Source organism: Schistocerca nitens, chromosome 2 (genome assembly GCF_023898315.1).
Source record: "Schistocerca nitens isolate TAMUIC-IGC-003100 chromosome 2, iqSchNite1.1, whole genome shotgun sequence".
NCBI lineage: Eukaryota > Metazoa > Arthropoda > Insecta > Orthoptera > Acrididae > Schistocerca > Schistocerca nitens.
This window is the reverse complement of record NC_064615.1, coordinates 305,885,484-305,911,255: the sequence shown is the minus strand read 5'-3', so window position 1 is coordinate 305,911,255 and position 25,772 is coordinate 305,885,484. Positions and strand designations below refer to the sequence as shown.

Below are 25,772 nucleotides of genomic sequence, written 5' to 3'. Positions count from 1 at the left end.
GTACTGCAGGTAGCCTTGCTCTGGACCTTACCGCAGCCACTGGAACAGTTGTCTCCAGACACAGAGTCCACAGACGACTGAACAGACATGGTTTATTCACCGGGAGACCTGCAAGGTGCATTCCACTGACCCCTGGTCACAGGAGAGCCCGTAGAGCCTGGTGTCAAGAACACAGTACATGGTCACTGGAACAGTGGTCCCAGGTTACGTTCACGGACGAGTCCAGGTATAGTCTAAACAATGATTATCGCCAGGTTTTCATATGGCGTGAATCAGGAACCAGATACCAACCCCTTGATGTCCTTGAAAGGGACCTGTACGGAGGTCGTGGTTTGATGGTGTGATGTGGGATTATGATTGGTGCACGTACACCCCTGCATGTCTTTGACAGAGGACCTGTAACAGGTCAGGTGTATTGGGACGTCATTTTGCACCAGTATGTCCTCCGTTTCAGGGGTGCAGTGGGTCCCACCTTCCTCCTGATAAATGATAATGCACGGCCTCACTGAGCTTCCATCGTGGAGGAATACCTTTAAACAGAAGATATCAGGCGAATGGAGTGACCTACCTGTTCTCCAGACCTAAACCCCATCGAGCACGTCTGGGATGCTTTCAGTCGACGTATCGCTACACGTCTTCAAATCCCTACGACACTTCAGGAACTCCAACACGCACTGGTACAAGAATGGGAGGCTATACCCCAGCAACTGCTCTACCACCTGATCCAGAGTATGCCAACCCGTTTTGCGACCTGTGTACGTGTGCATGGTGATCATATCCCATATTGATGTCGGGGTACATGCGCAGGAAACAGAGGTGTTTTGTAGCACATGTGTTTCGGGACGGTTTTCTCAACTTATCACCAATACCGTGGACTTACAGATCTGTGTCGTGTGTGTTCCCTATGTGCCTATGCTGTTAGAGCCAGTTTTTTATAGTGCCACGTTGTGTGGCACCACATTCTGCAGTTATCCTTAATTTATGAGCATGAGTGTAGATCAGGAACAATAGAGGGCCTATAACACTTCCTTGGGGAACGCTGGATATTACTTCTGTTTTACTCGATGACTTTCCGTCTATTACTACGAACTGTGACCTTTCTGACTGAAATCACGAATCCAGTCGCACAACTGAGGCGATATTCCACAGGCACGCTGTTTGATTAGAAGACGCTTGTGAGGAACGGTGTCGAAAGGTCTCTGGAAATCTAAAAATATGGAATTAATTTGACATCCCCTGTTGATAGCACTCATTACTTCATGTGTATAAAGAGCTAGTTGTGTTTCACAAGAACGATATTTTCTGAATCTATGCTATGTGTCAATAAATCGATTTCTGCGAGGTAATTCATAATGTTCCAACGCAGTATATGTTCCAAAACACTACTGCAAATCGACGTTAGTGATATGGGCCTGTAATTGAGCGGATTATTCCTATTTCCTTTTTTGGGTATTAGTGTGACAAAGACACCATTGTTCTTCATCTCTAAGTGTATGCTGTTGTCATTGATAGCTAAGTGGAAAGAGTATGTATGACATCATCATTATCCTTGAACGTGGCGCTACATGAAAAGTTTTCAGGTGCAAAACAAGATTGAAAATCAAACATATTAATGTTGACGTTCTATCGGTGATGAGGAAAATCTCAGCCACTGGCGAACTGTAGCACGTCAGTGAGCAACATTATCCACCACGCCACAATGCGTGCCCCATTTCTCAGGGCGTTCATCTCTCTCTTTTGCAAAACTGCGACCCACTGCTAGAGAACTCCTCATTGGAGCCGAATACAGCACCCGGTATGGCGGCGCTAATGGATCCTCGCGTTCTAGCCGCGTCGTTACAACCTCTTCACCATCTGGTTAGACCCTCCCGTCGAAGCTTTGCGACTGTCCAATGAGTCTTCACTCTTCTCGAACCTTGCATCGTCGCTCTGTGCCCCTGGACTGCAGAAGGCTTTCTGACGAAGGGTACGGACAACGGCGCAGCGCTTTTTTCTTCCTGATGAAGGATCGCAATCCTCGACATAGTATGTGACGTCTGACAAGAGACAAATCATACGATACAGTCCAAACTACCGCTTTAGTAACTTATACGGTAATTCCACGTTCCGCACAGACGTAAAAATCCATAAAATGTATCATGAGCTGTACCTCGCTTAGTAATGCTTGGCGTTATACAGCTGTCGGTCTTCCCCCTAGGCGACCTGTCTCCGCTTGTGAGCCTTGCGCCTTCAGTCCCAGTGATGAGGTGTTTCACGCAGTCTCCCCTGCATCGTCCAGTTGAAACGGCAACAGTGAATCCATTGTCGTTTCGGCGTCACGACCGTGGAGCAGAAATAACTATGCAAAACCTGTGGCGTCTTGCTGCGCTGTGTTGTATGCGAACGTCATGACTGGCAGTACCGTATCTCAGTCTTTCTGATACACCGACGTACACTGCGAGCATGTCTGCCAACGCCTTATCAAACCGTTGTGTGAGACAGGTCGTCCTTGGTTGGTAGGCAGTTGTCATCCTGTGGGCGATGTCGCAACGTAAAATTATCGCTTATATTTTCTGTACTAGAAAACTTTGCCTCGAGCCGAGATCGTCACACGGGGTATTACATGCTTCCAAATGATGTCTTCTACAACGAACTTCGTAATTTCTGGAACTCTACCAGTCGGATCTACTTCGGTGACAGCATAGTTGGTCGGGTGGTCATTGCAGGCTGTTATCCACTGATTCCCCTTTGAAGACTTCGGAAACATTCCTCCAAAAGTGGATACCAGTTCGATGGAAAGGCGCTGTAGCAGGCAGTGTTGGTAGAAGATGCCTCAGCACATGCTTCCGTGGCTTACAGTACTCACATAATGTCTAACGGATCGGTAGAGACCTCGCCAGTTATACCTGCATATGATTTGGTCTAAAGTCCACAAATCCCAGGTGACCAGATGTTGGAGCGTACTAGAAACACTGTAGGGTAGCCGGCTGCGGATGATCTAGGATGACGAGCGGCCATTTCCGCTCCATCATATCACAGTTGCTATTATAAAATGTTCCGTTTATTTGTTGGAATCATCTTTTGTTCAGTTCCTCCATGTTCAAGGCCTCTATCGTTTTCAGCAATGCTGGATCTTCTTTCTGTTCAGCAGCAATGTCATTTAATGCAGCGGTGAGTGAGGTTCCTTCCACACTTCTGTGTTCCGCTAAAGGATTTCTTGAAACGCACTCAGATGTCTCGTGTTCGCGTCCGCTTTCGTGTATCACTGTGGCGTCTTGCTCCTGAAGCCCAGGTACACATCATGCCCGTCCACCTGACGGATCCTCAAGCTAGCCCGCCCGCCCTGGCTGCAGACCCCGCGTCGGCCTCAGAAAAATGGCTCTGAGCACTATGGGACTTAACATCTGTGGTCATCAGTCCCCTAGAACTTAGAACTACTTAAACCTAACTAACCTAAGGACATCACACACGTCCATGCCCGAGGCAGGATTCGAACCTGCGACCGTAGCAGTCGCGCGGTTCCGGACTGAGCGCCTAGAACCGCTAGACCACCGCGGCCGGCTCGGCCTCAGAAGGTCGACCGAGCGAGGTGGCGCAGTGGTTAGCACACTGGACTCGCATTCGGGAGGACGACGGTTCAATCCCGTCTCCGGCCATCCTGATTTAGGTTTTCCGTGATTTCCCTAAATCGTTTCAGGCAAATGCCGGGATGGTTCCTTTGAAAGGGCACGGCCGATTTCCTTCCCAATCCCTCGTTAACCCGAGCTTACGCTCCGTCTCTAATGACCTCGTTGTCGACGGGCCGTTAAACACTAACCACCACCACCACCACCATCAGAAGGTCGAACCAACGACCCGCCGTGGACTGGGACGCTGTCGCCCCATCTGTTGCTGTGTGTAGCCCGGCGGTGTGACACGCGCCGCCGTCCAGGAGAGCTGCCACACTTGAATGAATCTCGTTAGAAAACAACACCTATTTATACTCGGCTGCGCGCCTCTGTTCCGCTAACGCATCGAGGAGAGAAAGGTGATCCGCCACAGTAGTGAATGTTTTGCCTGATAAATGTAATTGGAACTAGTCAATATCCCAAACAACTGCAGTAATTGCAGCTGCAAATCCACTAGCGCTGGATTGAAGTTTTGTCGTGACATTATCGCCATACAACACAAGAACTGAAGAAGATGTTAGTGCTTTCTTAAGGACAAGAAAAGGACTTTCTTGCGCCTCATTCCAGGAAATTTGGCGTCACCCTGCAGTACTTCTTGCAATGGACTTGCCTTAGTAAGTAAGTCCTTTACGAGTCGCCTGTAGTATGAGCAGATTCCGAGAAAACTTCTCACATCACGCCAATGTACCGAGAAGTCACCAACATGTGTCACTGATCTAAAATCTCTGGATCGGGGCAGACTCCAGTGCCATTTACTAAGTGCCCGAAGAATTTTATTTCTTGGGAGAAGAAGGTATACTACCTCGGATACAGAAGGGGACCTACGGAATGAGCACGTTTCAACACTGTTGTCAGTCAGCGTTGATATTCTTCAAATGTGTTCTATAAAAATAATATCATCTGGACAGCAAAGACACGTCGTCCACTTAAGGTTTCGAAGCACGTTCTCAATCATACGTTAGAAGGTGGCTGGAACGCTACAAAGTGCAAACGGCATAACTCTGAACTCATAGAGGTCGCCAGACGTTTTGAAGATAGTTTTTTCCCGATCAGCCTCGTCAGTCTCTTTTTACCAGCAGCATTCTGCATGTCCATTGTAGAGAAGTAATTTCTCTCTTTCCAGCAGTCCAGGGTGTCAAAAATTCTTGGCAACGAATACACATCTTTCTTCGTTACTTGGTTCGGTCGTTTCTAGTCGGAACGTAAAAGCCGTCCTTTGTCTTCACATGTACAATGGAGAGGACTGAGGCTTCTCTAAAGGCTCAGTGATATCCTGTAGCATTTCCTTCACTTCTGTCGCTCAGCTGGCGAAACTCTATATGGAAGTTGGTTAATTGTTGGATAATCGTCGTTGTTGATGCCGTGTTTTACGTTTTTTCTCCATTCCGGAATTTAAGTTATCCGAAAACTGAAGCAGAACGGCCATCATTACCCACCGACATTGTTCCTCGACCATCGCAGATGCTATTGGCAGTTCGACAACGGTGTCCTTCCTTGTGTAGTGAGAAATGTTTGTATATCAGATTTAAAACTTGGTTCGCTCTCTGTCATCCATTTTACGAGGGTTGCCCAGAAAGTAACGTACCGCAGTTTTTGCTACAACAATTCTTTATTGAACGTAATGAGAATTACACACACAAAATAATAATGTTTTATCTGCACACCGCATTTTTCCACGTAATCTCCATCCGGTTCTATGGCCTTCCTCTAGCTCTAAACAAGAACGTGTATGCCCTGTCAGTACCGATCACCTTCTCACAGTCCTCAAAATGTCTTCCACGAATGGCATCCTTTAATGGCCCAAACAAGTGGAAGCTAGCTGCAACATATGAGGTATGACAGCCGTGGATGGTCTCTCCGACCGCTTCAAATCGTGGAACTCCGCCGTATCGCCTTTTGATGACCCCACCCTCCGTGCCCAGCAACTAACTGTACTTATGTCGACAGCAGATGCTCCATTCACTTTGCACAAGCGTGTGTGAATATTCACTACAGTTTCTTCCTATGTACTGAGAAATTCAATGGCGGCACAGTGCTTGAAACGTAATCACCTACAGACGCCATTTTGAACTGTCTTGCTGCTACGCTATCTGCCGGAAGTGACAGAAACTAAACGCGCGCACTCAGAAGACTTCAAATAATACATACGTAACGTTCCGCATTCGTAGCATTGTTTTCGGCTGAGAAAAAAATGCGGTGCATTACTTTCCGGGCAACCCTCGTATGTTATAGGGCAAATGATCGGAACTTTTTGTTACTGCATATTGAACTCCTCTCTGAGCCTTTGACAGCTTCAACATCGGGTAATAAACGTGAATTTTTCATCTAGTCTTTTAGGTATGTCCTTCTCAAATTGTGATGGATTATTTATGACGACGTTCACTATCGAAAATGTGCATTGTGACGGCACAGTTAAAATGCCTAGCTCCTTGAAATGGTAGCAGACACGATTCTTCGTTGATGACACTAATATGCCCTTCCTGAAATAGTTTGGCTGTTCTTACACACATACCTTTACGGATGAGTTTTGGTTGATCATGATAATTAGTGATCCAAAGTTATCCATGACCATCTATAATGATTATGATAGTCGCAGCCATGTATATTTGGTTTGTGAGCCTGTGTAGCTTCTTGTAATCGAAAAATGTTTCACAGTTTAACTGTGCACCTCGATTGACGACTGGCATTCTTCTCGTAGAGGATGGTGTTATAAAAACGTCTTCAGTGGCAAACACCCATGTCAGTTTCGTTATGAGTGCTTGTTGAAACAGCTTCTTCTGTCTGGAGCAAGCACTGATCTTCTGCAGTCTATGATGCTTGTGATGCCTGCAAGAAGTCCCATTCCAGAATAATATCATGACTACTTCCTTTTAAAACGACAGATCCAAAGGGCTGTGTTCTGCCATTGATAGTTATTCTTGCAATACATGTTCCTCTCGGCTGGGCGTATTTTCCATTTCCGACATTCAGCACAGTCGCCTTCGTATCACGGAATATTGTCTTTTTCAGTCGGCGGCGATAAGCATTCGGCATTACAGAAAAAGGAGCCCCTGAGCCGAATAGCACCCGGACTGATTGATGACGTCAAAGAGATTTCATGTCATATTGGTAAATGTCGTCCATGGAGGAGTTTTTCATCTGTGGCGGCCTCACATCCATAGATGGTCGTCTCGTTTATTTTTCCTAATTTCGATGTCTAGGCGAGCAGTTGGCACCTCTGAACGGTGATGTGGAATGGTTACGGCGTGTTGGGGAGTGACATCCTCCAGGATATGGCGATGATCTTCTGCCCACAGGTCGACTGTAATCATCTGCAGTCTATTGGCGTCAATAGGACCGTGTGATGATTAACGTCCTGCGACGTAACAGTCGCCGACATTCGTCTTCTTTCTCTGTAATAGTGCACAATGTTTCCAGAATAGGCTGGCCTGTTGACTTCCGTCCTCCAATGTCTGTCCCCATGGGGGGCATGTTACTTGGTGGAGGCGTTGGTTGATCCTGTCTTCGTCGGATGCTGTATTGTCATTGGCGACTGTGGCGTTAAGTCCGAGCTGACCGAATCCGTTTTTCACGGTGCGTTCGACAGGTGGTGGAGGTTGGTTCCAAAGGTCGATACATCTCTTTCTCGACACTGTCTGTTATCTCCTGACGTATGGAGTCCACATTGATGGCTACTATGTCTTGTGCACTCGGTTCGACTTTCCTGGCTGCCATACAATGATGTCTCTCTTCTCTTACTATCTAGCCTATGAGAGAGGCGAGTTCATGGTGGTCCTCCATGACCCTCATAGAGACCACATTATGGAGTCGATCATACATCTTTCTTCCGACTCGATTGCATTTCCTCGATGTGCTGGCGCAACTTGACAAATTATTACGTTGTTATGGCGTCCTTTACTAGAAGAGCTTCGTAGATGTCTTCTGGGATTTCTTTCATCAGATGTGAGATTTTGTCTGCTTCTGTCATATTTGGATTGTTGCAAAGGACCAAAACATTCCGTCTGTATCATTGTGTTGGTTCCTCAATACACTAAGCCGTGTTCTCCAATGTTTTTATGCTAAGCAGCCTTGCTATTCATTATAATCAAATGGTTTCTTAGGATCAGCCTGGAGCTTGTCGTAGTTAATAAACTTCTCTTCGTGGTTCCCGAATCATAGCTGATCTGGGCTGTGCCAAACACATTAAGTCATCTTAGCTGTAGTAACTGGCGACTCGGCCGAATTTTTCGGCCATTTCACCTTTTCATCGGGTCCTTTCCAGCGCCTCTGGAAAACTCTGCAGATACCTGGTGTGACGCTGATTTACTACTGTTTTTAAATCATTTGTATCCTGAATATTCGTATCGTAGGAATGATGCACTGCTTGTATTCCGGTTCCTGACTTATAAGCTACGACTCTGATGTTCACAAATTGGAGCCATGTTGATGTAGATGTGTTTAAGTGCTCGTCGTCTCTACCAAACAATGTGACGTCGAAACCACAATCCGAAGGTAAGTTCTGTAATGGAGTACAACACTTAGCACTGAAAGCATATTTATTACTGACACCAACATACAGCCAGAACAGATCTGATTTCTCGGACAGAGAGTGCAGTTATTTATCCAAACATCGAATGTTCCAAAATGTGTTTATACAGTCATCAAATATTCTAGATATTCAAACGTTAGAGATATAAGATATTTCATAATACTTTCAGAAATCAGAAATACTAAACAACAAATAGTTGCTGGTGGTTGGCTTTGGCGATACTGTCTACTACAGCAAACTGCACGCACAGAGTAACGCGCCAATATATTGTTTTGCAGCCACAGTGTGGGGACAAGCATTCTCACGGAAGAAAATATTGTATCTCAACATGCTACACTACTTTGTTTTGGACTGTGGTGTTATCTGCTTAGTACTTTGATATGTAGTTTCACTGATCCTTTTAAGGGCTCAAAACGAACGTGACTTTGAAACTACGCAATAAGGTTTGTTGCCTCATTTCATTTGCTGTCAGTATGTATGAAAAACCACTGATTCACTTTGATAGTACCTTGTCAGAAACTGCAACGCCCTCCACGTTTTCTGTTTGGTGTGGTCCTCTGTTAGTGAATGTGGTATATGGCAATCACACATTTTGCACACCACAATTCCCAGTAGCAGAAGCCCAACTGTTCGTAGAAAATGCACAAATAGAGCTGTAAGGATTAATCATTAGTTCTCCTCCATCAGAGCATAAATGCATTTTCCTTTTACCACAGATAGCTAACCACTGTGTTCCTCGCCATGCAAGGTGTCCTACGTTACAGCGAATGATCTTGCTGATTGCTATACTACAGGGCTATTACAAATGATTGAAGCGATTTCATAAATTCACTGTAGCTCCATTCATTGACATATGGTCACGACACACTACAGATGCGTAGAAAAACTCATAAAGTTTTGATCGGCTGAAGCCGCACTTCAGGTTTCTGCCGCCAGAGCGCTCGAGAGCGTAGTGAGACAAAATGGCGACAGGAGCCGAGAAAGTGTATGTCGTGCTTGAAATGCACTCACATCAGTAAGTCATAACAGTGCAACGACACTTCAGGACGAAGTTCATCAAAGATCCACCAACTTCTAACTCCATTCGGCGATGGTATGCGCAGTTTAAAGCTTCTGGGTGCCTCTGTAAGGGGAAATGAACGGGTCGGTCTGCAGTGAGCGAAGAAACGGTTGAACGCGTGCGGGCAAGTTTCACGCGTAGCCCGCGGAAGTCGACGAATAAAGCAAGCAGGGAGCTAAACGTACCACAGCCGACGGATTGGAAAATCTTACGGAAAAGGCTAAAGCAGAAGCCTTACCGTTTACAATTGCTACAAGCCCTGACACCCGATGACAAAGTCAAACGCTTTGAATTTTCGGCGCGGTTGCAACAGCTCATGGAAGATGCGTTCAGTGCGAAACTTGTTTTCAGTGATGAAGCAACATTTTTTCTTAATGGTGAAGTGAACAGACACAATGTGCGAATCTGGGTGGTAGAGAATCCTCACGCATTCGTGCAGCAAATTCGCAATTCACCAAAAGTTAACGTGTTTTGTGCAATCTCACGGTTTAAAGTTTACGGCCCCTTTTTCTTCTGCGAAAAAAACGTTACAGGACACGTGTATCTGGACATGCTGGAAAATTGGCTCATGCCACAACTGGAGACCGACAGTGCCGACTTCATCTTTCAACAGGATGGTGCTCCACCCCACTTCCATCATGATGTTCGGCATTTCTTAAACAGGAGATTGGAAAACCGGTGGAGCGGTCGTGGTGGAGATCATGATCAGCAATTCATGTCACGGCCTCCACGCTCTCCCGACTTAACCCCATGCGATTTCTTTCTGTGGGGTTATGTGAAAGATTCAGTGTTTAAACCTCCTCTACCAAGAAACGTGCCAGAACTGCGAGCTCGCATCAACGATGCTTTCGAACTCATTGATGGGGACATGCTGCGCCGAGTGTGGGAGGAGCTTGATTATCGGCTTGATGTCTGCCGAATCACTAAAGGGGCACATATCGAACATTTGTGAATGCCTAAAAAAACATTTTGAGTTTTTGTATGTGTGTGCAATGCATTGTGAAAATATCTCAAATAATAAAGTTATTGTAGAGCTGCGAAATCGCTTCAATCATTTGTAATAACCCTGTATTGCCTTTCGTGATCCAGTCACATTACACTTCTCAGATTTGATGACGAATCTCTGTATCTGACATCTGCATCTACATGGCTACTCTGCAAATCACACTTCAGTGCCTGGCAGTAAGTTCATCGAACCACCTTCACACTAAATCTCTATTACTCCACTCTCAGCCGGCCAGTGTGGCCGAGCGGTTCTAGGCGCTTCAGTCTGGAACCGCGCGACCGCTACGGTCGCAGGTTCGAATCCTGTCCCGGGCATGGATGTGTGTGATGTCCTTAGGTTAGTTAGGTTTAAGTAGTTCTAAGTTCTAGGGGACTGATGACCTCAGATGTTAAGTCCCATAGTGCTCAGAGCCATTTGAACCACTCCACTCTCAAACAGCGGGCGGAAAAAACGAACACTTATATCTTTCCATTCGAGCTCTGATTTCCCTTATTTTACTGTAATAATCGTTTCTCCCTATGCATGTCGGCGTGAATAAAATATTTTCACATTCGGAGGAGAAAGCTGGTGATAGAAATTTCTTGAAAAGATTTAACCGCAACGAAAAACGCCTTTGTATTAATAACATCCACACCAAGTCCTGAATCATGGCCGTGGCACTCTCTCCAAAGTTTCACGATAATACAAAACGAGCTTCCCTTCTTTCAACTTTTCCTGTGTCCCCCGCCAGTCCCATCTGATGCGGATCCCACATCGCCCAGCAATATTACAGAAGAAGGCAGGCAAGCGTAATGTAGGCAGTCTCTTTAAGTAGACCTGTTGCATTTTCTAAGTGTTCCGCCAATAAATCGCAGTTTTCTTTACCCACAACATTATCTGTGTGATAGTTCCAGTTTAAGTTAACCCGTAAGTATCTAGTTGAGTTTACAGCCTTTAGATTTGTGTGATTTATCGTGAAACAGAAGTTTAAACGACTCCTTTCAGCGCTCATGTGGATGACTTCACACTTTTCATGATTTTGAGTCAATTACCACTTTGTGCAACATACAGACATCTCGTATAAATCATTTTGTAATTCGTTTTGATCATCTGATGACTTTACCTGATGGAAAACTACAGCGTCATCTCCAAACAATCAAAGAGAGCTGCTCAGATTGTCTCCTAAATAGTTTATGAAAATCAGGAACAACTGAGGACCTCTAACAAATTCTTGGGGGACGCCCGATATTATTTCTGTTTTGTTCGATGACTTTCCATCAGTTATTGCTAACTGTGACCTATCTGTCTGACAGGAAATAACGAATCGAGTTACACAGCTGAGACGATACTCCATTGGTACGCAATTTAATTAGAAGTCGCTTGTGAGGAACAGTGTCAAAAGACTTCTGGAAATCTAAAAATATGGAATCAGTTTGACATGCCCTGTCAATAGCAATCATTACTTCGTGAGAATAAATAGTTAGTTGTGTATCATGAATAAGATATTTTCTGATCAGTGTTGGCTGTTTGTCAATAAATCTTTTTCCTAAAGGTGATTCATAATGTTCGAGCACAGCATATGTTCCAAAATCCTACGTTAGTGATACTGGTCTGTATTTTAGTGGATTACTCCTATTTCCTGTCTTTGTTAAAGGTGTGACTTGCGCAACTTTCCAGTCTTTCTGCACGGATTTTTCTATGAGCGACTGGTTCTATTTGATTTCTATGTGTGGATCCATCGCACAATCATGCTCTGAAAGTAACCTAATTGTTATACAATCTGGACCAGAAGCCTTGCCTTCTTAAGTGTTTTAAGTCTCTTCGCTACACCGTGGGTATCTACTTCTAAGTTACTCTTATTGGCAGTTGTTCCTGATTCGAATTCTGGAGCATTTACTTCGTCTTCTATTGAGAAGGTATTTCGGAAAACCGTCTTTAGTAATTCTGCTTCAGTGACATTGTCGTCAATAACATCATCATCGTTAACGTGCTGTGAAGATACTGACTGCGTCTTGCCGCTGGTGTACTTCCCAGGCGACCAAAATCTCTTAAGGTTTTCTGCCACATTTCGAGACAGAATTTCATTGTGTAAACTATGAAACGCATCACGCATTAAAGTTCGCGCGAAATTTAGAGCGTCTGTAAAACTGCGGCAATCTAGGGGATTTTGCGTTCTTTTAAATTTGGCATACTTTTCTCTTTGCTTCTGCAATAGTGTTCTGACCTTATTTACGTACAATAGGGGATCAGTACCACCTCTTATTAATTTATTTGGTTATATCTCTCAATTGCCGTCGATACTATTTCTTTGAATTTAAACCGTATCTGGTCTACACTTACATTGTCAGATTGGAAGTAGTGCAGATTGTCTCTTAGGAATGTATGAAGCGAATTTTGGTCTGCTTTTTTAAGTAGATGTATTTTACGTTTATTTTGGGCGGATTTGGATGTTACGGTATTCAGTCTACCTACAACAACCTTGTGGTCACTAATACGTGTGTCTGTCTTGCTGATCCCTATTTGGTTAGGATTATTTGTTGTTAAGAGGTCAAGTACCTTTTCGCAATCATTTGCAGAAGGGCAGCTCGTTTTGTATTATCGCGAAATAGGGGAGATAGTGGCACAGACATGATATGTGAATTGGAGTGGTAATCATTAAAACAAAGGCGTTTTTCGCTGCGACGGGATCTTCTCATGAAATTTCAATCAGCAGTTTTCTCCTCCGATTGCGAAAACATTGTGTTGGCACACACTTACATAGGAAGAAACGATCATCACGATAAAATAAGTGAGATCAGGGCTCGCACAGAAAAATTTAAGTCTCGTTTCTCCCGCACACCGTTCGAGAGTGGAACGGTAGAGAGACAGCTTGAAGGTGGTTCATTGAACCCTCTGCCATGCACTTTATTGTGAACAGCAGAGTAATCACGTAGATGAAGATGTAGATGTAGACTGGACTCCTGAACCAGCTGTCAAAATTATTTTCTAAAAAAGCATTCAGGGCGATTTTGGACGACTTTTATGCCTACCGCCGACGTTAAACATGTATTTTCGCCAGCATATCGGGAGTGGATGAAGTCACCACCAACTATAAATGTATGAGTTGACTACCTATTTGAAATGACACTCAAGTTCTCTTTGAACAATTATTGATTTATTCCGGTTGTCAAGTATAACCTCTACCCATTCTAACTCACAAAAAATATCCAGTTCGATTACTACAAGGTAAACTACTGTATATCTGACAGCAATAAACATTCCTGAATACAGTTAAGTCTCTTCTAAAAACTTCGGCTGAACTTACGTCCGGCTTTTATCCAGCTTTCAGTTCTATTCTATTAGTGCTTGGAGGTCTGGTTATTTCCCAACACAACTACAATATAGAGTGTTCCTATGTCTACCCTCTTCCTGTGTTCGTCCTACACCTTTTGAAACTGAAAGTCTTTCTTCACTTTCGCGAGATCCTCTAACCTAGAAATCCGTCTAGTCCCCTCCATACCGCCCACACTACCGTACAGCCGCTTCTTGCGTGTGGTGTACTCCTGACCTATTTAACAGAACCCGGAAACCCTCTGCCCTATGGCGCAAGTTGAGAAATCTGCAGCCTACACGGCCGCAGAACCGTTTGAGTCTTTGATTCAGACACTCCACTCGGCTCTGCACCAAAGTACCACAGCTGGTTCTGTCGACCATGCTACAGATGGTGAGCTCGCCCTCCATCACACAAGCAAGACTGGCTATTTCAGCTAGCTGGCCAAAAACAGAGAGAATCAATTCTGATCCAAAGCGACACACACAGTTGCCGGCCGCGGTGGCCGAGCGGTTCTAGGCGCTTCAGTCCGGAACCGCGTGACTACTACGGTCGCAGGTTCGAATCCTGCCTCGGGCATGGATGTGTGTGATGTCCTTAGGCTAGTTAGGTTTAAGTAGTTCTAAGTTCTAGGGGACTGATGACCTCAGATGTTAAGTCCCATAGTGCTCAGAGCCATTTGAACAATTTTTTTGACACACACAGTTATTACCAATTTGAGTCCCCACGTGCAGCTGGCTGTACCCTGCGCTCTTCATGGCATCCGAAAGCACCCGTTACACGTCTGGACTCATTCCCCCCGGTATGCAAACATAGCCCACACTGGATTGCTTGTCCTCCATAGTAGCCATATCCCTAAGGGGTCCCATTACGTGCCTAACGTTCGAGCTGCCAGTACCAGTAATCCCACCCCTCCCCATTCATTCAGAAATCACATGACTGTGCATACACCTTTCATGATATCCAGTCCCGTTTGCTTAAACATGAATACAACACCTTGAAAACTGTTCTCTGCTATCATCTCTAACAATTATGTCTCTTTTCTGAGGGCGTGTATGTTGGATGATGTGTGCAGCGACTCTTATTCAGATGACGTGTAAGTTGCAAATAGCTTATTTCTGAACACACTTTCTAGTTATACTGATGAAGAGTGCGCGTTCTATGGAGACAGAACGAGAATGTACACAAGTGACGAAAAACGTTTTCAGATCAATAATAACGTTTTTTGAAAGAAAGTAATTAGTTGTCACTAGGCTGCTTTTTCTATTGTTCTGTTTAACAAAATTATGCAGGTTGTTGTTTTTCAGAAGTAAATCTTTAGAAACTATACGTAAGCTACTAGAGCTATAAGACGATTTTAAGGTCATAAATAATTTCCAAGTAACAGTAACTTCAAACAAGTCATTTTTTACTAGTTTCGATGGAAAAGATGTCATTTCTTACTTCTTCAAATAACCGAATGTTGTACGCGTTATCATCATCACCAAAATACAAGACCCCTGTTGTTGCATTTGCTCTTATCCACTGCAGTCCTCTATTGCGTTGTGAAACTCCACGCGCTTTCATTCCTGATTTGTTCTTATACTCCTCTGGCATTGGCCCTGTGAAGGAAATAAATAGAAAATCAGAACGAATAGAGGTACAAATAACAAGTGGCACACAGATGTACATCACCTTGCAGACATCATTGAAAGTCAAAGAAACTGGTACACTGGTACAATGTCGGTGTTGACGGGCCCAGGCGAGACGTAAAGCTTTGTGTCGTGCAGTCATCAAACGTACATGACTGAAAGCCCATATCGATGATGTTTCGCTGAACGTGTTTTTTTTTTAAGGTTTCTTGATGTCTTCAGCTGCCATTATCTTTATTTTGTGTACAATTGTACGACTGCAACCACTGTTCGAAAGCAATGTGCTCCTAAAATAGTGTAAAACGTTTCGGATTTATTTTAGAAGCGTAACATGGTGTCATAGGAACAACGACATACAAGGCATAATTTAATAGTAAAAATCATCCATAAAATACTTGAAAATGGCCTAAAGCCAAATTGTACAGTAGTAAATAAAATAAAGAGAATGACTCCTGAAAGCTTCATGAAGTCTTTCAAGAAATTCATCGCAGCTGCAGGCCCTATCACATTGAAAATTTCGTTGAATGGTTCGTACGCTGATACTTGTTGATGGCCCAGCATTGAAAACTGCAGCAATTTGCGGAAGAGTTGCACTTCTGTCACGTTGAACGATTCTCTTCAGTCATCGTTGGTCCCGTTCTTGCAGTATCTTTTTCCGGCCGCAGCGATGTCGGAGATCTCATATTGTATCGGTTTCCTGATATTCACGATACATTCGAGAAATAGTCGTACGGGAAAACCTCCACTTCATCGCTGCTTTGGAGATGCTGTGTCTCATCGCTCGTGCACCGACTATAAAACCACGTTCATACTCACTTAAATCTTGATAACATGCCATTGTAGCAGCAGTAACCGATCTAACTGCGCCAGACACTTGTTGTCTTGTATAGGTGTTGCCGATCGCAGCGTCGTATTCTGCCTGTTTACATATACACTGCTGACCACCGTAAATGCAACACCAAGAAAGACAAGAGGTAGCACAACAAAATTTATTTTGTAGATAAAATGTTGACCAAGTATCAAATGATTACGTTTACAGACGTCTGTGACATGTGGTTCCTGCCAGAATTAGTAGCCAGAGTAGCCGCCATTGTTGGAGATCACCGCTGCCACACGTCTCTGCATTGAGTCAAAGAGACGTTGGATGTGTTCCTGGGGTACAGCAGGCCAAGCAGCTTCCACACGTTGCCAAAGATCATCTGGTGTGGCAGCTGGGGATGTAATCTGGGTCACTCGTTGAGCAACCATGGACCACATGTTTTCTATCGGCGAAAGATCCGGAGAGCGAGCCGGCCAGGGAAGCAATTCAATCTGGTTATTGGCGAAGAACCTTTGGACAATGCGTACCCCGTGTGGTCACGCATTATCCTGTTGAAATATGGCTGTGGCCGAGCCCTGAAGGTAAGGAAGGACAACTGGCTCCAGCACCTCGGATATGTAGCGCCGGCTATTTAAAGTACCGGCAATGCGTACTAGAGGCGTGCGAGAGTAATATCCAATACCGCCCCATACCATAATACCCGGTGCAAGACCAGTGTGGCGGTGCATAATGCAGCTGTCCAGCATCCTCTCTACACGGTGTCTCCACACTCGAATCCGACCATCATCGTGCTGCAGACAGAAGCGTGCCTCGTCAGTAAAGACTACGTCATTCCATTCTGCCGTCCACATCCGTGTGTCATCACACCATTGGCGACGGAGACGTCTGGGGTTCTGCGTCAATGGTAGACGAAGCAATGGACGTCTTGCGGACAGACCACTCTGCTGTAAACGGCGTCGAATGGTACGCGCAGACACTGGATGATGCGTTACAGACGCAATGTGCTGTGCTATGGTTTCGGGATGTCACTGAGCGATCCGTCACTGCCATGCGCACAATTTGCCTATCAGCACGTGCAGTGGTGCACCGAGGTGAATGCGATCGACCACGTCGGTCCGTCGTACCCTCCTGCATCCAACGGTCACATATCCGCATTACAGTTGTTTGGTTTCGTCCAACACGACTAGCGATTTCTCTGTATGATAATCCACAATCTCGGTAAGCCACTATCCTTCCTCTGTCGAACTGGGATACTTGATCAAAAGATGTTCGCTGCTGTCTACGAGGCATAACTGATCGTCTTGTGAACCAACCACAAGGTAAACACACGTGCCGAACGTACACTCGTCGAAATCGCCAAGCCTTAAATGGCGCTATGAGGTGGCGCCACAGGCGCGCGTGATGTGCGTCTGCGCTGAAATTCTAATCAGTTGCATATCTCATCGCTGCAAACTCATGGTGTAAATTTCACTTGATTCGGATGCTTCCTTCAGGGTGTTGCATTTACGGTGGCCAGCAGTGTATCTTTGTATTTGAATATGCTTGCCTATGCCAGTTTCTGTGGCAGTTCAGAGTATTTCACGCAGTATTGCTTGTCTGTTAACACTGACAACTTACGGAAACGCCACTGACCTCGGCCACTGCTTAGTTCGTGGTGAGAGCTAATGCCTAAACTGTGGTATTTTTGGCAAACTATTGACACTTAGGATCTCGGAACATTGAATTCCCTAACGATTTCCGAAATGGAATGTCCCATATGTCTAGTTCCAAATACCATTCCGCGTTCAAAATCTCTTAATTCCCGTCGTGTGGTCATGATCGCGTCGGGAACCTTCCCACGTGAGCCACCTATGTACAAATGATAGCTCTTAAACACCTTGTGTACGCGGTACTACTGCCATCCGTATATGTGCATATTGCTGTCGGATGATTGTCGTTAACTCAGTACATTCGCCAATATGTTGAATCTTGTATTTCATCAAGGTATCGGCTTAACCTCTCAAGTTCCCGCCAGGATAGCCGAAAGCGCTAACGCACTGCTTCCTGGACTTGGGTAGGCGCGCCGGCCCCGGATCGACTCCGCCCGGCGGATTAACGACGAGGGCCGGTGTGCCGGCCAGCCTGGATGCGGTGTTTAGGCGGTTTTCCACATCCCGACAGGTGAATACCGGCCTGGTCCCCATGTTCCGTCTCAGTTACGCGACTCGCCGACATCTGAACACATTCGCACTATTCCATAAATTACGCTAGATGCAGACAGCTGGGGTAAACTAATTCCGTCCCAGGGGGTATGGGGTGGCGGCAGGAAGGGCATCCGGCCACCCCATCATCCTAGCCTTGCCAAATCCGTTCCTAACAATGCCGACCCTGCGTCAGTGCGGGACATGGCATCAGTGAAAGAAAGATCAGCTTAACCTCTCAAGTATCAAGGTAATCTACCCATAAAAATATAAATATTGAATGGGTAACGATCAATTCTCTGGGACATAATAAATGTTTTGTGTCATCTACATCGTTTATTTTCATAGTACCTTCATAGTTCTTGTAGCATGACACGTCCGAACAGGGCCCACTTAATTTTTATCAAAAATGACAATCATAGAGTCTTGGACCCCTCACCCCTCCAAGCCCAGAAAAATTACTGCAGACGCCCTTGCCGACAATTGACATATCTGAAGTTGAAATTCACCCAGTCTCGTATACAGGAGTAGCCCACAGCTAGCGGTACTGGGAACAGTGCTCAGTACTCACCGACGAGGTGGTCGTAGGGGATACCGGTCGAGGCGAGCAGCTCGGAGACCAATGCTGTGGTGGGGGCCTCCTCTTCGACGACGAGCCAGTGCAGCGCGGGCACGTGCATCAGCGTCTGCGACAGGCGCGTGAGCTCGGCCAGCTGCTCGGGACGGCGGTACGTGGGGGTGATGACGTACACGGTGCGCTGCGGGGGCGGCGGCGTCGTGACGGCAGCCAGCGTTGCCGGCGAGCAGCCCATCTGACGAGCCAGCTCTTGCACCTGCAACACAGCGGGCGTCTCGTCCAAATGGGAGTCAACAAAGGCGGAACACCGCAGGACTGCTCTAAGAGTTACTGTGCTTGTTCACCAACTGCGACATACTCGCATATACAAACAGTGATCCAATACTGTAAAATCCTTTTTGATTTCAGTCTCTGATCACAATGTGAATTCTTTAGACGATGGCCGGTTTCAGTCTGTATTGACCATCCTCAGATCTTTTTTACACCATGTCCTAAAGTGATACGGCCATAATGGCATCGTCAAAACATATAAATATAATCAGCATAGCATCGTCACATGGATCTAAAATATGGTGCAGAATAGCCACATATTTTAGATTCATGTGACGATGCTATGCTGATTATATTTATATGTTTTGACGATGCCATTATGGCCGTATCACTTTAGGACATGGTGTAAAAAAGATCTGAGGATGGTCAATACAGACTGAAACCGGTCATCGTCTAAAGAATTCATATTGTGATCAGAGACTGAAATAAAAAAGCAATTTACTGTGCTTGTTGCTGTTTTCGTCTTCAGACCGAAGACTCGTTTGATACAGCTGCTGCGCCACGATTAAGTACAGGCGTGGATTTTCGGAAATCTGGTTGATTTGGCGCAGCTGTGGCTGGGAGGCAGTAGTTAAGGAAAGCGATTGGCACTTCGGCCAGGCGCGGATAAATTTGATATTTTGCAAATGATACTGCAAGGCAGGTTTATGACACCGCTCACAGTGGGGAAGGGACAAGCCGGTGGGCACTGTATACAAGTGTGAAGTAATCAGGGGAACACAGGGCATTGACGTACTGTGAAACACCCGTACGTTGCAGTTACAATAGCGCGTAGTGGCCTTTGTGTAGCGGCCGAAGCGGGTGAGGAAACCTGACGTAATTATTAAAGAGCATTTCACGTGTCCCCTCCAGAGGAAGTACGTCAGAGATGTAGGGAAAAGACATACAAATAAGAGACCCCAGAGGCTCCAATCAGGCAGCCATGTCGCCATTTTGTCGGGTCTAGAACCGTATACGAGGGCAGTTCAATAAGTAATGCAACACATTTTTTTTCTCGGCCAATTTTGGTTGAAAAAACCGGAAATTTCTTGTGGAATATTTTCAAACATTCCCGCTTCGTCTCGTGTAGTTTCATTGACTTCCGACAGGTGGCAGCGCTGTACGGAGCTGTTAAAATGGCGTCTGTAACGGATGTGCGTTGCAAACAACGGGCAGTGATCGAGTTTCTTTTGGCGGAAAACCAGGGCATCTCAGATATTCATAGGCGCTTGCAGAATGTCTACGGTGATCTGGCGGTGGACAAAAGCACGGTGAGTCGTTGGGTAAAGCGTGTGTCATCATCGCCGCAAGGTCAAGCCCGCGTGCGGGCCGGCCGTGCACAGCTGTGACTCCTGCAATGGCGGAGCGTGCGAACACACTCGTTCGAGATGATCGACGGATCACCATCAAACAACTCAGTGCTCAACTTGACATCTCTGTTGGTAGTGCTGTCACAATTGTTAACCAGTTGGGATATTCAAAGGTTTGTTCCCGCTGGGTCCCTCGTTGTCTAACCGAACACCATAAAGAACAAAGGAGAACCATCTGTGCGGAATTGCTTGCTCGTCATGTGGCTGAGGGTGACAATTTCTTGTCAAAGATTGTTAAAGGCGATGAAACATGGGTTCATCACTTCGAACCTGAAACAAAACGGCAATCAATGGAGTGGCACCACACCCACTCCCCTACCAAGAAAAAGTTTAAAGCCATACCCTCAGCTGGTAAAGTCATGGTTACAGTCTTCTGGGACGCTGAAGGGGTTATTCTGTTCGATGTCCTTCCCCATGGTCAAACGATCAACTTTGAAGTGTATTGTGCTACTCTTCAGAAATTGAAGAAACGACTTCAGCGTGTTCGTAGGCACAAAAATCAGAACGAACTTCTCCTTCTTCATGACAACGCAAGACCTCACACAAGTCTTCGCACCCGAGAGGAGCTCACAAAACTTCAGTGGACTGTTCTTCCTCATGCACCCTACAGCCCCGATCTCGCACCGTCGGATTTCCATATGTTTGGCCCAATGAAGGACGCAATCCGTGGGACGCACTACGCGGATGATGAAGAAGTTATTGATGCAGTACGACGTTGGCTCCGACATCGACCAGTGGAATGGTACCGTGCAGGCATACAGGCCCTCATTTCAAGGTGGCGTAAGGCCGTAGCATTGAATGGAGATTACGTTCAAAAATAGTGTTGTGTAGCTAAAAGATTGGGGAATAACCTGGTGTATTTCAATGCTGAATAAAACAACCCCTGTTTCAGAAAAAAAATGTGTTGCATTACTTATTGAACTGCCCTCGTAGAATGACGATTGTTTAAGTTGCAGGCCAACCACGACGACCTTTTGGTGATGGGTATCGGCAGCCAGCCGACCGCTGAAGCTACCTCCATCCTACGCTGCACGGACGCGTCATTGGTGTGGCGGGGCACGCCGCACCTTAGAGCTGCACCGGAGTGAGGAGCGAGAGCGCTGCTGGCCTCCGCTGTCTGGGTGGCGTCGTCCGGCGGACTGCAAGCTGTCGTCCTCAGGGTTATGGCCGGGGCGCGAACTCGCGGCCTCCAGGGGCCCTATTCTTTATTGTTCATACCGATCGGTGTAGTAGGTTAGTCTCGGTAGTGACGTCATTTTCGGTTCTTTATCGAAATATCCTATTCAGTAAGCTTCTGAGACCTGTTACCGAACGGACCTCCCACCGATTTTATGACAATTGTACCGAGAGGTTTTGGATTTGTGTGTGGCTCTGTCGATCGGTGAGCTGTGGTTTATGTACAGCTATAATTTGTTATTTTAAACATATTTGGTGGTTTCAGCGTTGGATTAAGTGATTGTGTTACTAAAGAATCACCAGAGGACGCATCCGGTTGGAAAGTGAGTTCAGAATAGACTATTTTCTTTTGTTAGAAATATGGTTACGTTAGGTTGTTTCTGTGAATTATTACATCAAAAAAAAAAGTTTTCGGTCAGTATTCTCTCAAAATATGTGTTATTTTTTATGCAAATAAGAGTTTAAAGATCGTTAAATATCAAGACATCGGCTCTGCTTACGTATATTACATGAGTGTGAACTGACGTTACTAGTGACTTTGTGTACTTTTTCCCACAAATGGTTTAGTTATCAATTATTGAAACGTGTTTACAACTTTCAAGTAACAATGGAAATCAGTTATGTGAAGCCTGACACTGGAAACCTTCCAAACTATGACTTTATGACTTACGCAGCACCGTTTGGTAACGAAGTCAGCCTACCTTCCTCACCCTAATAGTACAAGAAATTAGCTTTACCTGACTGATGTTTGGCGTGGCTAAGTAGTTAGCGCGCGGGCATAAGAAAGAAAATGGACCTGGGTTCGAGCACGGATGAGGTACAAAATTTTTTTTTCCTCTTCATATATGCAACACGTTCTAAGACAATGTTACTCGTGTAAGTGAAGATTTTTCTGGAATATTTGTTATTACTTACATGTAAGAGCGCACTTCCTCAGTAATGATTTCGTGATTTCTGTGTGTTAAAAAATCGAAATATGAAATTTCCCTGAGTGAAACAACCGACAGTGACCTTCATATTTTTTCTTCTCAGAAATAATTTAGCATTTTTTTCCGAATATGTAGCGATTTCCGAGTATGCGGTTAGACAAGAATCTAAGAGCACAACTTAAAATACTGGTAATGCAACTAGCATCTTCATAATCTTGCCTGTCACAAGTATTTATCTGCGATCGAATCCTCAACAACAGTAGACACAGAGAAAGATATCCGCCGTAATATTTTTAGACTGTAGCACCATATACGAAACATTTTAATTCACGAGATGCATGTTATAAACTTCGACGAACTGCAGTAGCTCTCGAAAATGCGTTTTTTCAAGTTTGTTTTTAATACCCAAATCGCTGACGTATCACATAGGGAAGTGGGCTACTTAATCATTTGGATGTCTTGGAGCGAGTTATAACCACATTCTGTTTATCTTCTTATTCGTTGAAACTCTCAGAAGCAATTTTTCGGGTGTTTTTGTAGATGTATTAGTACAATGTAACTTATTTTCCGAAATGTAAAATCCAAAACACGATGTCAGTGTGAATGAGAATAAGATGACATAATGCGGCATTTACAACAATCTCCAAAATACAGTCAAATACGGTATCTTTTCGGTACTTCGAAGAATAGCGCGTCTGTGTCGCCTGCTAGCTGCTTTGTGTTCGTGGCGCTGTGCGAGCTGCGGCGAGCATGCGCGGATCTGCGGCCGCTTACTTTTGATGGCTTGCGCGACGCGAACCGACAACAGCGCTTCGGTTCTCCAGACCCGAACGGTATCGTTTCCGAAATGCATACTAAATAACGCAGGGGCTCTAATTCGAGTACTAGACCGTTCGGTGCTCTTGAGTACCGAAACGATCGGCACAATAGTGGAAAAATACAGAATAGGCACCGAGGGTGCATAGCTGTCTGCGGACACTGGAAGAGCTGCCCTGGGCGGAGCTGCTAACGCTCACTACAATGACGGCGGTCGGCTGCTTCCCTTCGGTGCTCTACACGGGGTCCACTGGTCACGCTTGAGGGAGCAGCACACTGTGTTCCCGGTCACGGTCACAGTTCACGTGCTCGGCGGCCACTTAGGCATGGCGTCAGTAGGATCGCTACATCCGCAAGGCTGGGCAACCGCACGCCAATGCTGCAGATTCCGGTATTCGCGTTGGCACTGACCCACGCACGGTACGTGGCGCCATCGCCGAGATCATCACAAAGCCCGCTGTGTACCTTCAATGTAATAAAGTCGGTGACACACTTGCCTGTGTTTCTCTGCACGCTTCGGCGCGAGTCATCTCTCTCTCCCAAACCATACCTCTCGGTCGTTCCGACATATTACAACCCCTCTCGCTTATTCACTCGTCTTTTCCCCACGACTCTGACATAGTTCCTGTAGAGGGGACAAGTGGAGTGCTCTTTAATAATTACATCAGCTTTCGTCATGTAAAAGATTTCGTGCCGGCAATGGGGGATATAATTGTTACATCTCACTTCTGACACCAATAGTAAAAGAGTATGTGGTTTGGAGATGGGGAGAAAGACTTCTGACACCAATGTTAATGTATAAAATAGCACGGAAGGGAGAAGAAGATTATCAAATATGCCTCGTGGCGGCAGTGTGCAGGAGGTCGAGCGGTCAGGATTTGATAGTAGGCATCCAGGGCTGCCGTTAAATGACAAAACAGGGAATTAAGTACAATAAAGATGATATATTTCTATACACGGAGTACAAGGGGCGTGACTAGGGTCGGAAGTTAGCAAGTTTAGGCCGGTCTAGGAGGTCGAACAATTAATTAAAATGGGCAAAGAAAGTGAAGCGGTTCATGTTAACTGACGTTGGTGGCCGGCCGTTAAAAGCAGAGCCAGAGGCTCTGCTTTCCAAAAAGACGTCTGTTCTGCTCGAGGTCTGGATTACAAGAGAGCGAAGCAAGTGTGTTCTCCACCGCAGAAGACTCCAGCATCCACCCAAGATTCCACACACGTGATCGGTATCCCGTGCACGCTAGTGGCTAAATCAATTGCGTGAATTCGCTAGCAGTTTCAGCAGAGGGCTCAGAGCGTCTCCTGTCAGCAGCCTTAACTGGACAGAACCGCCTCGATTTTGAAATGCAAGCGACTTGAGTCACGTAGACATGATGTGAATTATCAAAATATCCACGGGTGTGCTGCCGGTCTATAGTGTCCAACGGGCACAATATTTCGGCGATTATGTCGCCATCATCAGGTGAACTGACGGACTGAGCTCCTGTGAACGTGCCGGCACGGAGATCCGTACGCTATGGCTGCTCAGAGGGAACTGGGTTCGGTCGCGGCGGCGGCAGAGTTAAATACCCTCCGCCCGCGGCGCGCTCCCTCCGCCGTCCGCGCCCCGCACCGTGGTCGCGCGGTGGAACAGATTGCGACGGCGTCTGAGATGACGTCGGGGTGATGGCTCTGTCCGCCGTGGTCGTCACAACTATACGTTTGCTCGATTTACTCTGGATTAACCCAATCGCTGGTTCCCAAGCCTTTCTAAGATTATAGCCACAGTCACGGTTTATGAGGTCGTCATTGGTGCGAATTTCGATGGCCTCTCTAACAACGCTGTCCCAGTATCTCGACGTCTGTACCAGAATCCTCGTGCGGTCATACTCCATAGCGTGATTTTCCGACTAACAATGTTCAGCGACCGCCGACTTGCTCGGATACATCAGTCGAGTGTGCCTCTGGTGTTCACGGCATCGATCCCCGATGGTACGCATCGTCTGACCAATATACGACTTGCCGCATTGACACGGAATCTGGTACACGCCGGCCTTCCTCAAACCCAGGTCATCTTTGGCGCTCCCCACCAGTGCACGGGTTTTATTCGGAGGACAAAACACAGTTCCGACCCGGTGTTTCTTCAAAATGCGGGCGATTTTCCCCGAGAGTGCGCCTGTATATGGGATAAACGCAGTGCCTACCTCCTCCCTCGTGATTTCATCCATCTCCACAGGTTGTGCTGTAGTGGTTGGGCGGAGAGCACGTTGAATCTGCCACTCTGAGTACCCATTTTTTCGAAATACAGTTCTCAGATGTTCCAATTCCTCGGGTAGACTCTCTGCGTCAGAGATAGTGCGCGCCCTATGCACTAGAGTTTTAAGTACCCCATTCCTCTGCGAAGGGTGGTGGCAGCTGTCTGCGTGCAAATACAGATCAGTGTGCGTTGTCTTGCTAT

At 45.9% G+C, this 25,772-nt stretch overlaps 1 protein-coding gene across 1 annotated transcript in view; it reads right to left on the bottom strand.

Annotated features, from left to right (window-relative positions):
* Positions 1 to 25,772, bottom strand: part of LOC126234999 (galactosylgalactosylxylosylprotein 3-beta-glucuronosyltransferase P-like) — a 196,390-nt gene that overhangs the window by 33,675 nt on the left and 136,943 nt on the right. The window contains exons 3-4 of the mRNA XM_049943736.1: positions 18,733 to 18,994; positions 14,974 to 15,131 (exon numbers count right to left, since the gene is read on the bottom strand). Coding sequence (XP_049799693.1) covers positions 14,974 to 15,131; positions 18,733 to 18,994 — 420 coding nt within the window. The remainder of the gene's footprint in view (positions 1 to 14,973; positions 15,132 to 18,732; positions 18,995 to 25,772) is intronic.